General features: G+C 52.7%; 1 protein-coding gene across 2 annotated transcripts in view; it reads right to left on the bottom strand.

Moving 5' to 3' along the window:
• Sec14l2 (SEC14 like lipid binding 2) overlaps positions 1–6,844 on the bottom strand; it is a 23,019-nt gene extending 16,175 nt beyond the window's left edge. Inside the window, exons 1-2 of one of the 2 annotated variants that reach the window (XM_029545130.1) lie at positions 6,548–6,844; positions 2,939–3,014 (exon numbers count right to left, since the gene is read on the bottom strand). In XM_029545130.1, the coding sequence (XP_029400990.1) occupies positions 2,939–3,014; positions 6,548–6,811 (340 nt within the window). In that variant the 5' untranslated portion in view covers positions 6,812–6,844. Of the gene's footprint in view, positions 1–2,938; positions 3,015–4,899; positions 5,047–6,547 lie in introns of those variants that run through there. The other variant, XM_021210590.2, reaches the window with a different exon arrangement.
• Positions 6,845–12,926: the final 6,082 nt, after the last annotated feature.

The following is a 12,926-nucleotide window of genomic DNA, read 5'->3' as shown; positions in this document are numbered from 1 at the left end:
AGAGAGAGAGAGAGAGAGAGAGAAGAGCAACCAGACAACTTTAGTTTGCTCCTCAGAATTCCTGTAATGAAAGATAACTACACAGAGTTATCCAGTTCCCTCCACATGTGCACCATGGCATACACTCCTCCCTCCCCCCAATCTCTCTCTCTCTCTCTCTCTCTCTCTGTCCTTCCCCCTTGCTCACCCCACACATACTACACATCTTAAAATACTTTTTAAAAACGAGAAAACAAGAAAGGGCTGGCCAGGCCACCACCACCATGCATGCCAGGTCCTTGCTGGCAGATCTGAGCAGCCAGTCTGGCAAGCTGGGCTTTGGAATTTCCTCACTACCACCCTTCCTGTGCCTCCAGCAGTCAGTGCAGCTTTTGGACAAGGGTAATGTGGGTCTGTATGGCAGCTCCTCCACCTTGTGTGTGTTACCTCGGACAAGATACTGTGTATGCCTGACCGCATGTACCACTTAAGAAGCTAGAACTGCATGTCCTTTTGTAACAGAAGAGATAGGCCATGAAAATGAGTTTCTCACAGAAGAGAGGAGAGCCCTTATCTTCCTAGAGAACAGGAATCCAGTGGTAGTAAACAGTATGCATCCTTATCTGGGGGAACTTCTCCAGTTGACGATTATCTGCCAAGAGTCCAACGTTCAGGATCTTCTCCACTGTGTCTATAGAGTCCAGTCTTTCTAGGCCCCTTCCACACTGCTCACAAGCACCTGAAAGCCTGGCTTGGGGCACCGAACAATAGCCTGGCCCAGGAGCAGCCAGGTTTGCCCATCCCATAGCCTGTAAGCTGCAGAGTCAGCTATACTATGCTCTCTCCAAGGGCTCCTACTGCCTCTGTCCTGTCTTGCTCACTGACCTTCCTAACTGGGTTGGGTACCCAGACCTCACTTCCAGCCAGAGAGGCAGTGGAAACTCAAGTGTCTGTGTAGAGGGCCAGCAAAAAAATTGAGCCCCAAGCTCATACCACATTCTATTACAAAGGTCTCCTTTAGACTCAAAGAGGTGAGGGGGGGGGTAAAAAGAGGTTGTTAGCCTGGCGTGGTGGCGCACACCTTTAATCCCAGCACTTGGGAGGCAGAGGCANGCGGATNTCTGAGTTCGAGGCCAGCCTGGTCTACANAGTGAGTTCCAGGACAGCCAGGGCTACACAGAGAAACCCTGTCTCGAAAAACAACAACAACAACAAAAAAAAAAAAGAAAGAAAGAAAGAAAGAAAGAAAGAAAGAAAGAAAGAAAGAAAGAAAGAAAGAAAGAAAAAAGAAATGCTTGCCTGGCATGCACCAGACCCTGGGTTCGATCCTCAGCAGCTCAAAGATGATTATGAGGCAATGCTTGCCTTCAGGAGCAAGCAGCTCCCTTCTAAGAAGGAGCCGTGGCTTGCTGGAAAAGGTGCTGGCCCTGAGTGAACCTACCATTGTCTTTATGCCCTCAGGGAAATTCCCTGTCCTGGCTGAGACTAAGTTTTCTCATCTGGAAAATGGGAATGGCCATCCTACAAGGGTATGTGTAGGACTAGGCATAGGCCCTGGCTAAACTATCAAATATACCTTATACAAGTGGTTCATGCCATCACAGGATCATGCTAGCAAATGTTTAGTATCTAGGAAACCAGCTACTAAGACCCCACACTGGCCTGAGTGGCAGAGTGGCAGAGCTATCCAATCTCTCTCTCTCTCTCTCTCTCTCTCTCTCTCTCTCTCTCTCTCTCTCTCTCTGCCTCCCAGCAGCAGCTCCAGGGCCAGATCATCTTGGAGCTGGCCCTTTAAGGAGGCTACTCTCTTCCCACTCTCTCTGCCCACCTTCTTTTAGACTTATCCTTTCAGCAAATGCTAAGCCAAAATTTCCTCCAGCATAGACTGACTTCATTGCCACCCCCACACCACCCCTCTACCCTCTCTAGGTGGACTGGAAAAGGGGCCAGATCATACAGGTGGTGGGGTAAGGGTGGGCAGATGACACTTCCAGGGGCCCATACGCATTGCTCTCCTGGGTGCACCTGTTCTGGGGTGTTGCTAGCACACCTTCGAGAATATGCCAGCTTTATTAAATTTCTGAAAACAAAAATGACATTTTTTTTGTCTATCACTAGTCTTCCGAGGCCCAGACATGTGTGGATGTGCCACAGGGCAGGTCTTGTCCTCGTAATGTTTATGACAGAATTCTACCTAAAAACTGGAGCTCTGCTCGTCAAGCTCAGGAGAATTTTCTCATTTATATGTCTGGCAATAAAGTTTCTATAAAGAAACATGAAAGTGTGTCAGAAGAGCCCAGAAGTTGGTACCCGCCTTGAATAACGGAAAAGGAGAAGGAGAAGGACACAAGATATAGGAGTGGGAGCCGAGTCTGATCCTGACACTAGCAGCATGTCCCCACCATTCCACGGCTGGTCCTTGTCATGCCATGTCTTGCAAAAAGGCTAGGCACCCTGTCTAATCCACTTCTCAGAGGAGGAGCCTAGAGTTCTGTGACCTTGGCCCAGATGTCACAGCCAAGCTGGCACACGGCTAAAACTAGAACTCAAGACCCTGGTCTGTGGAGGGGGGAGCAGTGCCATCCTCAGTCCCCATGCACAGTCCTCTTCATTCAAGCTGACAGAATCAGGACCCCTAGTTCTAAGCTCAACTCTGCCTTCAACTTTTCACACAGTAGGGCCTTTCTGGGCCTTAGCTTTCCTTATGTCTGCAGAGCAGACTCAGAGAGTGAACGGAAAGGATGCCGACAGTCCCGACCCAGAGGCTCGCATCTTCTTCCTGCCTGCAGCTCACCCAGCAAGTCCCTTCACCTGTCTGAGCTTCCATATCTGTATCCTGGAGAATGGCTGGGGCTTGGGGGGATTGCCAGCTGTCTTGTTGTCCCAGCCTGCCAGGGATTCCAGAGGACATCCTTCTATTGTCCAGAACACACCCCTGTCCCAGACCCTCTTCCCTCACCTCGGAGCCATCGAAGGAGGAAGTAGTCATCTGGATTGGGCAGGATGGGCAGCACGTCCTGGACATTCTCTCGAAACTATAGGGAGAGACAGCTGGATGAGTGGGAGGGCCCGTCTCCCTCTGCCCAGAGCGCTCCTCCATCGGGGCCTTTGTCAGAGCCCTCCTTTTCAATGATTGTAGGCACTGGCTGAGTAATGTCATGAGCTGTGTTGCAAGGGGAGCCGGGTAGGAGAGGAGGGCACAGAAGGGAAGAGGACACTGCCCTGCCCCACTTATGAGCATATCTCCATGCTAATCTGGTGGGCAAGTGGGTGTGTGCCCAGTTAACAGTGACAGATAGCAGGCACTCTGGCCATGCCACAGCAAACGCTGTCTGTATAGCAAGCTCCTGTCATGTGCACAGCACCGGTCTTGGCACTGTGTCTCCTATCCCACCCAGAGCCCCTAGAGGTGTCACTGTCCCCATTTTACAGATGGAGAGTTGAAAGACAAAGTGGTTCAGCAACACTTCCAACATCTGGATGCAGATGTGAGTCCAGATCCCAGGCTCGTTCCTCTGCAGCCTTCCTGCCACCTTGGTAATGGAATGGGGAGCAAAGGGGAAGAAGCTGGCAGTCTCAAATGACTTTGTTCAAAAATGGTAGTGGGGCTAGTTCGAAAGACTACAAAAGCAGCCGAGGGAGGGGGGTGGACAACCGAGATGGAGCAGACAGCTCCTGCAGATGGCCACAAAAGGGAAACGTACTATGAAAGCCACCCAGTGAGGTGGACAGTGACCCAGGACAGTCACCCCTGTCTCTGATCTCTCACTACCCAGTAGTAAACAGGCAGCCTGTCACTCTCCCCAAGCCTCCTACGACAGCGGAGACCTTTATCTGGTGACTGACCTGCAGGACACCTCCAGAGGGGACCAATGAGGACTGGCCACCTCTGCCCTTTGCCTTAGGTCAGCTAGGTCTAATCAGACCCTCCCATCCCCCAAAAGCAGCTCCCAGAGTTAGGACAATGGCCATCTAAACAAGCAGAAGGCCACCCTTCACCAAGGACCTCACCTAGCCCCTGGCTTAATCCCCACCAAACCTATGCCCAACAGACTTAACCTGTACATCAGCAGCAAACTTGGCATGGGAAAAAAGTCACACACAGCAGCCACATCTGCTGCCACACTCTGGAATAAATAAGAAACTGCACAACTGGGAACACTGGGGCTGGACCCCATCAATTCTGATCCCGTGGGACTGAGGAGATAACGTCTTTTGGCCAGAAGTGCCAGCTCCCGAACTTGAATGGAGTAGATACGTCCCTCTCAATCCAGGTGCCAAGGCAAGGTCTGGTCATGTCCTTTCCTTTTGAGTGGCATCACTAAGTCCCTTGCCAGGCAAGAGTCTGGGTTACCAGAGTGGGGAGAGTTCTTCTCTCCGAAAGGATCCCAACCTAGTGAATCCCAGGCATCTTAGACTTCACACACAAGAGGTGCCCAACAGACAACTCTAATTTCATCGAAGAGCACACAGAACAGGGTTTGGCCCAAGGTCGCACAGTGACTTAGTGCCTCGAAAGAGCTATGGGGAGTTTGCCAAGGAGCTGTCTGGGACCCTTCCATATGCCACTGCCCCGCAAGAGGAAAACCTCCCGGAAATGGGAGGAAACCTGGGGCCCTGCCCCTGTCCCACGGCCCTGCTACCAGTCCCTGCCAGCCCGGAGGATGAATGCTGCCTTTGTGCCCTCAGCTGCCTCCGAAGGCTTCCAAGCAACCACTTCTTCCCAAGGGGGCACCTCTGGGGCTGCTCGTGCTGGAGATAGCGATGACCAAACTTCCCGAGGTTCTCACCCTGAAAGAGAAGCGGTCCGCTGGGCACTAGCCAAGCGGGGGCGATCAGTCGCCCGCCCGCGGGGACCGTCCCTTGCAGCTGCTTTTCAGTCAGGAGCGAGGGCCACAGACAGGCCAAGAGCAAGCTCACCTTGGCCAGTGCCTCCTCCTGTTTGGGGCTCAGGTCACCGACTCTGCCGCTCATCGTGGCTCAGCCTCGGGGCGCGGTGCCTGCGGCAGCTGATGGAGCTCGGACTCGTTTGCCGCCGCCGCAGCCGCTAGAGTAAAGTCCCAGTCTTTGGCCGAGGCCCCGGGGCTGGCGGCCAAGACCCGCCTCTTAAAGGAGCCCGAGGGGCGGGGCGAGACGCGCAGAGGCCCTGGATTGGAGCCAGAATGGCTTGCTCATACACCTGAGGAGCTACTTGGGTCTGGATCCTCATCCTAACCAAGAGGAGTCTGGAAAGCTCTAGCTCTTCTAACTCCACGAGCCTGGACCGGGCTGCTCTCATAGCTTTCCTTACCCCAAAATGTTGACAGCCCTCTGGTGCCCACTGAGAAGGGATGCCCCTTAAGCATCTTTCCGCCTGTAGGAACTGTGGTGTTCACTCTGCCCTCTGTTTATGGTCACTACTACCAGCTCTGCTTGGGGGTGAGAGCTGACCCTCAGGTTTGCCGATGTAACTCAGTTGTTAGTGGCAGAAGGTTTGCCTAGCATGCACGACCTTAAGTCGGATTCCCAGCACTGCATGGTCATGGCGGCCCATTCCTGCACATACCTGTGATCCCAGCAATGGAGAACCAGAAGTTCAGATCACCCTTAGCTATTTGTTAGGTTTGAGGCAAACAAATAAACCAAACGGAATGGACAGCCTTTTTCCTCTACCTGCAGAGCAGGCACAATGAAGACCATGGCATCTAGCTGGGGGGTGAGGAAGACAAGCCTCCCCACCTAAGACCCAGTTCTCTGGGTCTGATCCTCCCTGCTCTCTGGGAGCCACGCCCCAAGCTCTCACTTCTCAGTTAGCATGCCCTGCTTCCTCTGTGGAAGTGAGGAGGCTCAGGTCTGAGGGCCCGTGTCCCACGGGTGTCTGCAGGGACCTTTGCCTCACTACACTGTTGCCTCTTCTCTAACCGAGGGTGACCATGAGCAGGAGGCTAGCGGAAGTTAACGTACACAATTCTCAGGCTTGACTTCTTGTGGCCACCTCCTAGCCGGCCCTGCACAGTCGTCCATTGCTGCCCGCCTAGCCAGATCTTGGCCGTAGGCTAGACTGACAGGAAACCACACTGGAAGCCAGAGCCCACAGCAGCCCTGCTGTGGCTTATCTGCTTCCCAGCTCTGGCCAAGGGCCTGTGGGCTCCCCACTAGTGACAAGTTGGACTAGTGAGTGGACTCTGGCAGCTGCAGCCTAGCAGCCTCTTGTCCAGCCTATGCCATCAGACTGCCCCGCCCCCCAGTTACTACTTCTGGCTCACACAGTAGAGTTCATAGCCCTCTCCTGCTAGAGCCCCCGCCACTTTGATCTTACTTCCACGGTAATACCTGGTCACAGGGCCAGGGTCACTTTGCCTACTGTATGCCAAGCAGGAGACATTGTTCTGGAACCCAGGAATATTTGGACACCACCTTTTGGTCCCAAACATACTAAAGAGAACACAAGAGCAAAGCAGATGGCCCAGAAGAGGAATCAAACAGCAGGGTCTTAGAAGGATGATGCTGTCCTTGGATGACGAGATCCTAGAAGGCCCCATCGAGAGAGAGAGAGAGAGAGAGAGAGAGAGTAGAATTTGTCCTGTACCTTAAGTTGTAGGAGAAACAGAAGAGACTCCTCAGCTTCTATCAGCACAGTCGCCTGAGGTAAGTTCTGGTGGCAGGTGCAAAGTGGAGCTACGGTCAGAGATGTGGAGGCAGCAGAGTGGCCGGGGTGGGGCGGGACGAGTGGTGCGACCTTCCTTAGGAACATTGACCTTCTAGGCCATGAGACCCACAGGACACACTGCCTCGCTTCAGTTATCAGGGTCCTACAAACCCTGCGTCCCCCGGTACAGGCTCCTGTAAACATGGATGGAGCACACGTATGTAATACAGCACTCAGGGCTGAAGCAGGAAGGCCAGCCTGGGCCAGCCTGGGCTCAAAGAATGACAAGTATTGGAGGGGAAAGCAGGGGGCGGGCACAGAGGGGGGAGGGGCTTGACGCTCTGTGCTGGGGGTGGTCTCGAAGGAAAGTGAAGTAAGCCCCATCTCACGAAGTTCATGTGGCCTCACCTAACAGCAACAGCGGCAGGGATGGGGGTCGGGATGGGGGATAGGCTCAAGGAGGCCATGGCTTGCCCAAAATCGTTAATAGCATGACAGATGTAGGGTGCTCAGTGGCTGGGCAATGGGAAACTATCAATTGGACCCACTCCTTCATGCCTGGCATTAATGCAGAGATGAACCTCAGCTGCCTCAAATCCAGGTCTGGGGACTGTAGGAAGCAGAATGCCCCACCTGTCTCTCCTCAACCAGAGACAAGGCAGGAGGCAACAGGCCCGTTCTTGGCATAGGAAAGGACCCTGCTGTGCCCCTAGTGTGGCTTCCTGATCTGATGAAGGGTGGGCCAAGGGGTAGCAAGTGGCTGGCAGGTCCAGAGGCTGACCTCAGCAGCAGGTGTCCCTGGTCACTTGGCTTCTGGCTTGGTACAGGACAGGGCCACCTCTTCCTCACTGGATGTGAGGCCTCCAAGAGCTTTAACAGCCTCCTAGGGGCAGTGTGCTCTTCACTGGGTAGAGCCTACTAAAGAAAATAGAACAGCCCCTTCTGGTGGTGCAGCCCCCCAGCAACTTAAACAACTGTGCAGAACGCTTCTCTTAGAAGGGCTGGCCAGTCCTCTAAGGTGGCAAGTCACATGATATATGGAGGATGCTGAGGTAAGGGGTGGTGACAGAAGAACACCTGCAGACAAACCTGCCTACAAGGGCCACTCAAAAAGTGACAAGGGGCATGTTTATCCCCGGGGACTTAGTCCCTGAAGTCTCTCCCCAAGCCCCAAAGCAGCAGACACCCAAGAAAAAGGCCGAGCAAACAACTCTCCCTCTGTCCGCCCCTTTCCAGTTCTCCGGCCGCTCATGGCTTCCGCTGAGATTTGCCATGTCCAGCCCGCGGGGAAGCCAACGGTTAATCTGATAATATAAATCCTAGATAAACAGTCTGGAGCTAGCTACTGAGGCCCTCTCCTTCCCACCTTACCTTTTCTCCATTTCCCTCTCCCTGCCCTGCACATCTCCCTCCCTGCACTGCTTCCCTCTGCTCAAGAACCATCACTTGCTGGTCCTTCAGAAGTTACCCCGATCCCAAGGTCTTGCTTCAAGGCCTACTCCATCTCCTCCCAGCATCCTTTGCGACCCGAACTGCCAAAAAAAAAAAAATCTGTTCCCCAAGCACGCGTCTCCCCTCTGCCCGTCAGCTATTCTTACTTCTTTCAGCCAGCCAGCTCTTGCTCACAAAGCCCTGACCCAAAGCTGTTTCCAGCAACATCTGCCCTGTCTGCCCATTGAAATGTGACCTCTGCCAACCAGAAGCCCTCTCCTGTCCTTCACCAGGAGGACTCTTCCCTGTTGTGACTGTCACCTGGACTGACAGGAAGGACCTGACCGCCAGGGTAAGGCTGCCTGCCTGGACGTAAGCTTCGGAGGCATAGTGTGTGTGGTTCTGAGTGTGAGTGCGCCTTGCTGGGGACTGAGGCAGAGGAGGTATGGACAACTAAAAGAAGAACTCGGGAGCTTTAACTTTAGGAATTAGGTAGCTGGGATTTAAATTCTTCTGGGGAGCAGCACTGGGCACAAGAAGGGCTCTGGACTGGAAGTGTCAGCCTTGTTCTGTACCCCAGAACTAATGTGTTATGGGAGCTATTCGGCACCAGCATGCATGGGTGTGACAGCAAGAATGGGGGCACCGTGTTCCCTCCATGGCCACTGGCTTGTGCCTCCGGGACCTCCTCACCTAATGGAGGACAGTGGCCTCAGAATCAAAGTCCCTCCCCTGGCGCCCTGACCTCAGCTCTCCTGACACCCATGGCAGGCAAAGTGCTACAAAGATTGGCACGGGGATGTGAGACAGAAACACAGCCCGCTCTTTTAAACCCTTCAACAAATATTTGTGGAACACTCTACTTCCACAACCCCAGGGCCGTAGGAACTTTCTGGAAAGCCCTTGAACTCATAGGGCAGCCCCAGAGGAAGTCCCCTCCTCTTAACCCTGCCTTATGGGGCTGCATCTGCTTCAGGTTACCTCTCTTCTCCAAGCGCCAGTAACCTAGCGTGCAAACTAATCCTCGCCTTTCCCCCTGGGCCGCTGTGGGAAAGTGGTGACTGCACAGGGCGGGACATCGTTGTTATTATTGTTGTTGTTGTTGTTGTCATGGGTTATTTGAAGACAATGAGAAAAGGAGAATTAAGTTCACCCCTCTCTTCCCCTGGGTCCCCACTTCCTCCTCGGTTCTGCAGTCCACCCTGGCTTTGTCAAGAGATACAAATCCTCTCCCAGATCTACTTCCCACACCTGAAGCCCTCTGATTAAGTCCCTTCCCGGGTATCACCGTCTAATCCCTAAGTCCTTTCTCACCAGTCTCCGGTTGTCTCAGAGAATCAAATCCCTTTAGAATGAGGTGGCCCAGTTAGCTGCCAAGGGAGAGGCTGGGGGCAGGGATCTGGGGCCTCCGGACTGCCTCAGAGAAGACTAGAGAACTGGAAGGGTCCCTGAAGGCCTTACTTCAGTCTGGGACTAGTCGGCAAGAGGCTGGGGACTTCCCTGGTGAATGTCTGTTAACACTTCTCCTCTTACCCCGTATCCAAGACGGAGGCCAGTTCTCAGCACCAGGTCTGTTCGCTCCCCACCATGGACTTGGGAAACAGAACGGTGGCCCACCAACTCTGGAACCAGACCGCCTGGTTCTGTTACTTAACAATGTTAGCTGTCACAGTCCTCAGGTTCCTATTGAGAAATGGGAGTGGGAACCTCACTACCTCACCTCGGAGTTAGGTAAACTCGTTTATGGAAAAGATACCTAGAACCTAGAGGACTCAGCAGCTTCTGTCTGCTCCCACTTCCTGTTTCCTGCCCCAGACTTTCTGTAGGCGCCACCCACACACCATCTGGGAGTGGCTTTCCTGTGCCTGACTACAGACTGAAGTTGCCCCGACCCCCATGCCTATCTCATTCTGTTTTGTTCTCCATGTGGCGCTCAGCCGTGGTCTGGAATGGGATGACAGTGTATGTGGTTAGGTTTACTCTCTGTTCTTAAGGGCAGGAGCCGTTGTGAGCCAGAGCCATAGCTGTGTGCTCAGTGTCTGGACCTCGGTGGATGGACAAAGGAAGGAGTGGTCTGTCCCTTCCTCCTCAGGCTGTGTGACAGTTGCCTGCTGCCACTCTCCACCTGGCCTGTGTGACCCTGGGTGACTGCCCCAGTAACCCTCTCTGGGCATCCAGGTGGGTAGAGGGAGCTATGATGGCACCCCAGGGACTGTCAACGATTCTCCTGTGTTGGTTTGGGCTTCATGTCTGCAAGGTGGGGAGAGACTTCTGAATTCTGTGTGCCACCCCTAGTGTCTAAAATTACCACCAACTCTGGAACCAGAATGTCTCTTGTTATCGCATGGAATCTCAGGCCCCCTAGGCCTGGGATTTGATCCGGTGAGCTGGGCATTTCTTTCCTTGAGGCTCTTTCTATACAAAATAACCTGCCAAACTGGGAGATCCAAGGTGGCAACCTTTCCCCTGGGGCTAGGATGCCCCCTGGTGGCAGTGTGCTGCATGGTTCTTCCGATTATTAGAGCACATAACCTGCATGTAGTCTGCACTTCCTGCCAGCACCACAGTCCATGGCATGCCTCACCTACCCCGGAGGCATTTGCACAGCCTTAGCTGCTGGAGGAACTCGTTTCACAGTTAAGTGAAGTTTCACAGTTAGGTGGCATTTTGGGGAGGGTGGGCTCTCTGACCTTACTGTGCTCCCTATTACTGATACAAATCCTCCTATCTGCCACTGAGGGACATATCTATCTCTTGCCTCAGCCTGGATCCTCCTACGGCTTTAAGACTTAAGGACAGATAGAGCCGGGCGTGGTGGCACACGCCTTTAATCCCAGCACTCGGGAGGCAGAGGCAGGCGGATTTCTGAGTTCGAGGCCAGCCTGGTCTACAAAGTGAGTTCCAGGACAGCCAGGACTANACAGAGAAACCCTGTCTCAAAAAAAAAAAAAAAAAAAAAAAAGGACAGCTAGAAACTGGGGTCCCCTCCATTTACAGGCCAGGGTCAGGAAACCTGGTATAACCAGAAACAAGCGGGTTGGAATCAGAGCATGTGGGGTGAAAAGACCCAAATCTTTTCATCCAAGACCCATACAAGCTGGCCAAAGGAGAAGTGGCTTGCTTGGAAGCACATGATGGGAAAATGGCTGTCCTGTCCCTCCTGGCTCCCCATCCTGTCCCAGAAGTCAAGCAAGCTGGAGCTGCAGGCCTGCCTCCTTCAAAGGCACTGAAGGTGTTGAGCATCCTGTCTGTCCATTGCTGGGAATGGGTGGGTCTGCCTCGCTCCCAGTCCATGCCTTCATCAAGGCCACACCTCTTAATCCTTCCTAAACAATTCCACCAACTGGGAAACAAGCATTAAAATATATGAGCCTATGGGGCCATTCTCATGCAAAGCACCTTGACCCCCATAGGCTCGTGGCCATATAATGCAAAATGACTCAGTCCAAGTCCAGAAGTTCCCATAGCCTTTGGTTTCAATACTTTAAAGTCAAGAATTCAAAGTCTCTTCTGAGACTGAAAGCAATCTCTTGGTTTTACCCCCTATAATGTCTTTACAAACTCACATGTTTCTAACATTCCATGGCAGAGAATATAAAATACCATTCTGAAAGGCAGAAAAGGGAGCACGGGGAGGAAATATTGTACCAAGGGAGACCAAAACCTAGCAGGGAAAATTTCAAATTCCAGGGCTCTGCCCTTCTGACTTTGCTGCCTGTAACATCCCCCCACCCAAGCCCCTGCCAACCCCAGTCTGGTTCCACTCACAGTCTATGGCTGTCCTTGCAGGTAGCACAGCTCGGTCACCTCCCACATCATGGGGTCTCCAGTGAAGCCTGGGCTTTACCTTCACAGTGTCATGGCATGGCCGGTCAGGGTCCTAGGCAGGGACTTCCCTGCCACACACTGCCTGGGGGAGTCAATACTTCACTTGTATTTCCTTCTTGACACTGAAACCGGACACACATGGACAGCACTGCCTAGCTTGGCTGTGCACTTGGGATGGAACCTGCCCCCCTTTCAGTCACACTAGCAGCAGCTTTCATTTGTGGCTTTTTTTTCAGAGCAGAAAATTCCCAGGCCTTCTCCTCTCACACATGAGAAGCTTAGCTTGTGGGGTCTTGCCCAGGGACCCCTCTCTTCATTCCATTTCAGATCAGGTCTCTCCTTAATCTCTTTCCCTCTTTCAGCACAAACCTTGGCTCCAACATTAAGTTATCCCGGTGCCCTTTCTCTCTTTAAGCTGTGCATTTTGCCTTGTTTGCTCATTTTCATTGTAGAGTGATCACTACTAACCCACACGAGAGTCAATGTTTGTCTTGAAATGTCCTCTGCCAACAAATTTAGTCCATTGTTTTTCAATATAGCCTCAGGCAAATTCTTAGGACAAGGGCAGAAAATAGCTACAGTCTGCCAAAATATCACAAAAATGGTCTCTAGCCCAGTTGCTAATATTGTTCCCTCTGACATGGGCCACCATAGTCCCCATTGCTCTCAGTAGTACTGTCTCCCAAGCTCCTACTAGGATCACCCATTAATCCCTACTTAGAGTGTTCAACCATTCTCCTAGTCCAAAGTTTCAAAGACTTCTACATTCTTCCCAAGAATAGCACAGGCAGATCCTTCATAGCAAAAGGCCACTCCCTGCTACCAGCGTCTTTCTTGGTTACTCTTGATTGCTGTAATAAGACACCACCATGACCAAAGTAACCCGTAAAAGAGTGTGTTTCAGTGGGCTAAGAATCCAGAGTGTTCCAGTCCATGACGCTGGAGCATGAGGTCCTTGGCTGGAGCGGCAGCGCAGGTCAAGTCTTAATGGCAAGCTGGAGGCAGAGATTTCAGTGGGGCTGGCGTGAGGCTTTGGAAACCTCAAATCCTGCCCCCAGTG

This window comes from Mus pahari, chromosome 13 (genome assembly GCF_900095145.1).
Source record: "Mus pahari chromosome 13, PAHARI_EIJ_v1.1, whole genome shotgun sequence".
Classification (NCBI taxonomy): Eukaryota; Metazoa; Chordata; class Mammalia; order Rodentia; family Muridae; genus Mus; species Mus pahari.
Note: the sequence above shows the minus strand (reverse complement) of the source record. Positions and strands in the feature narration are given on the sequence as shown.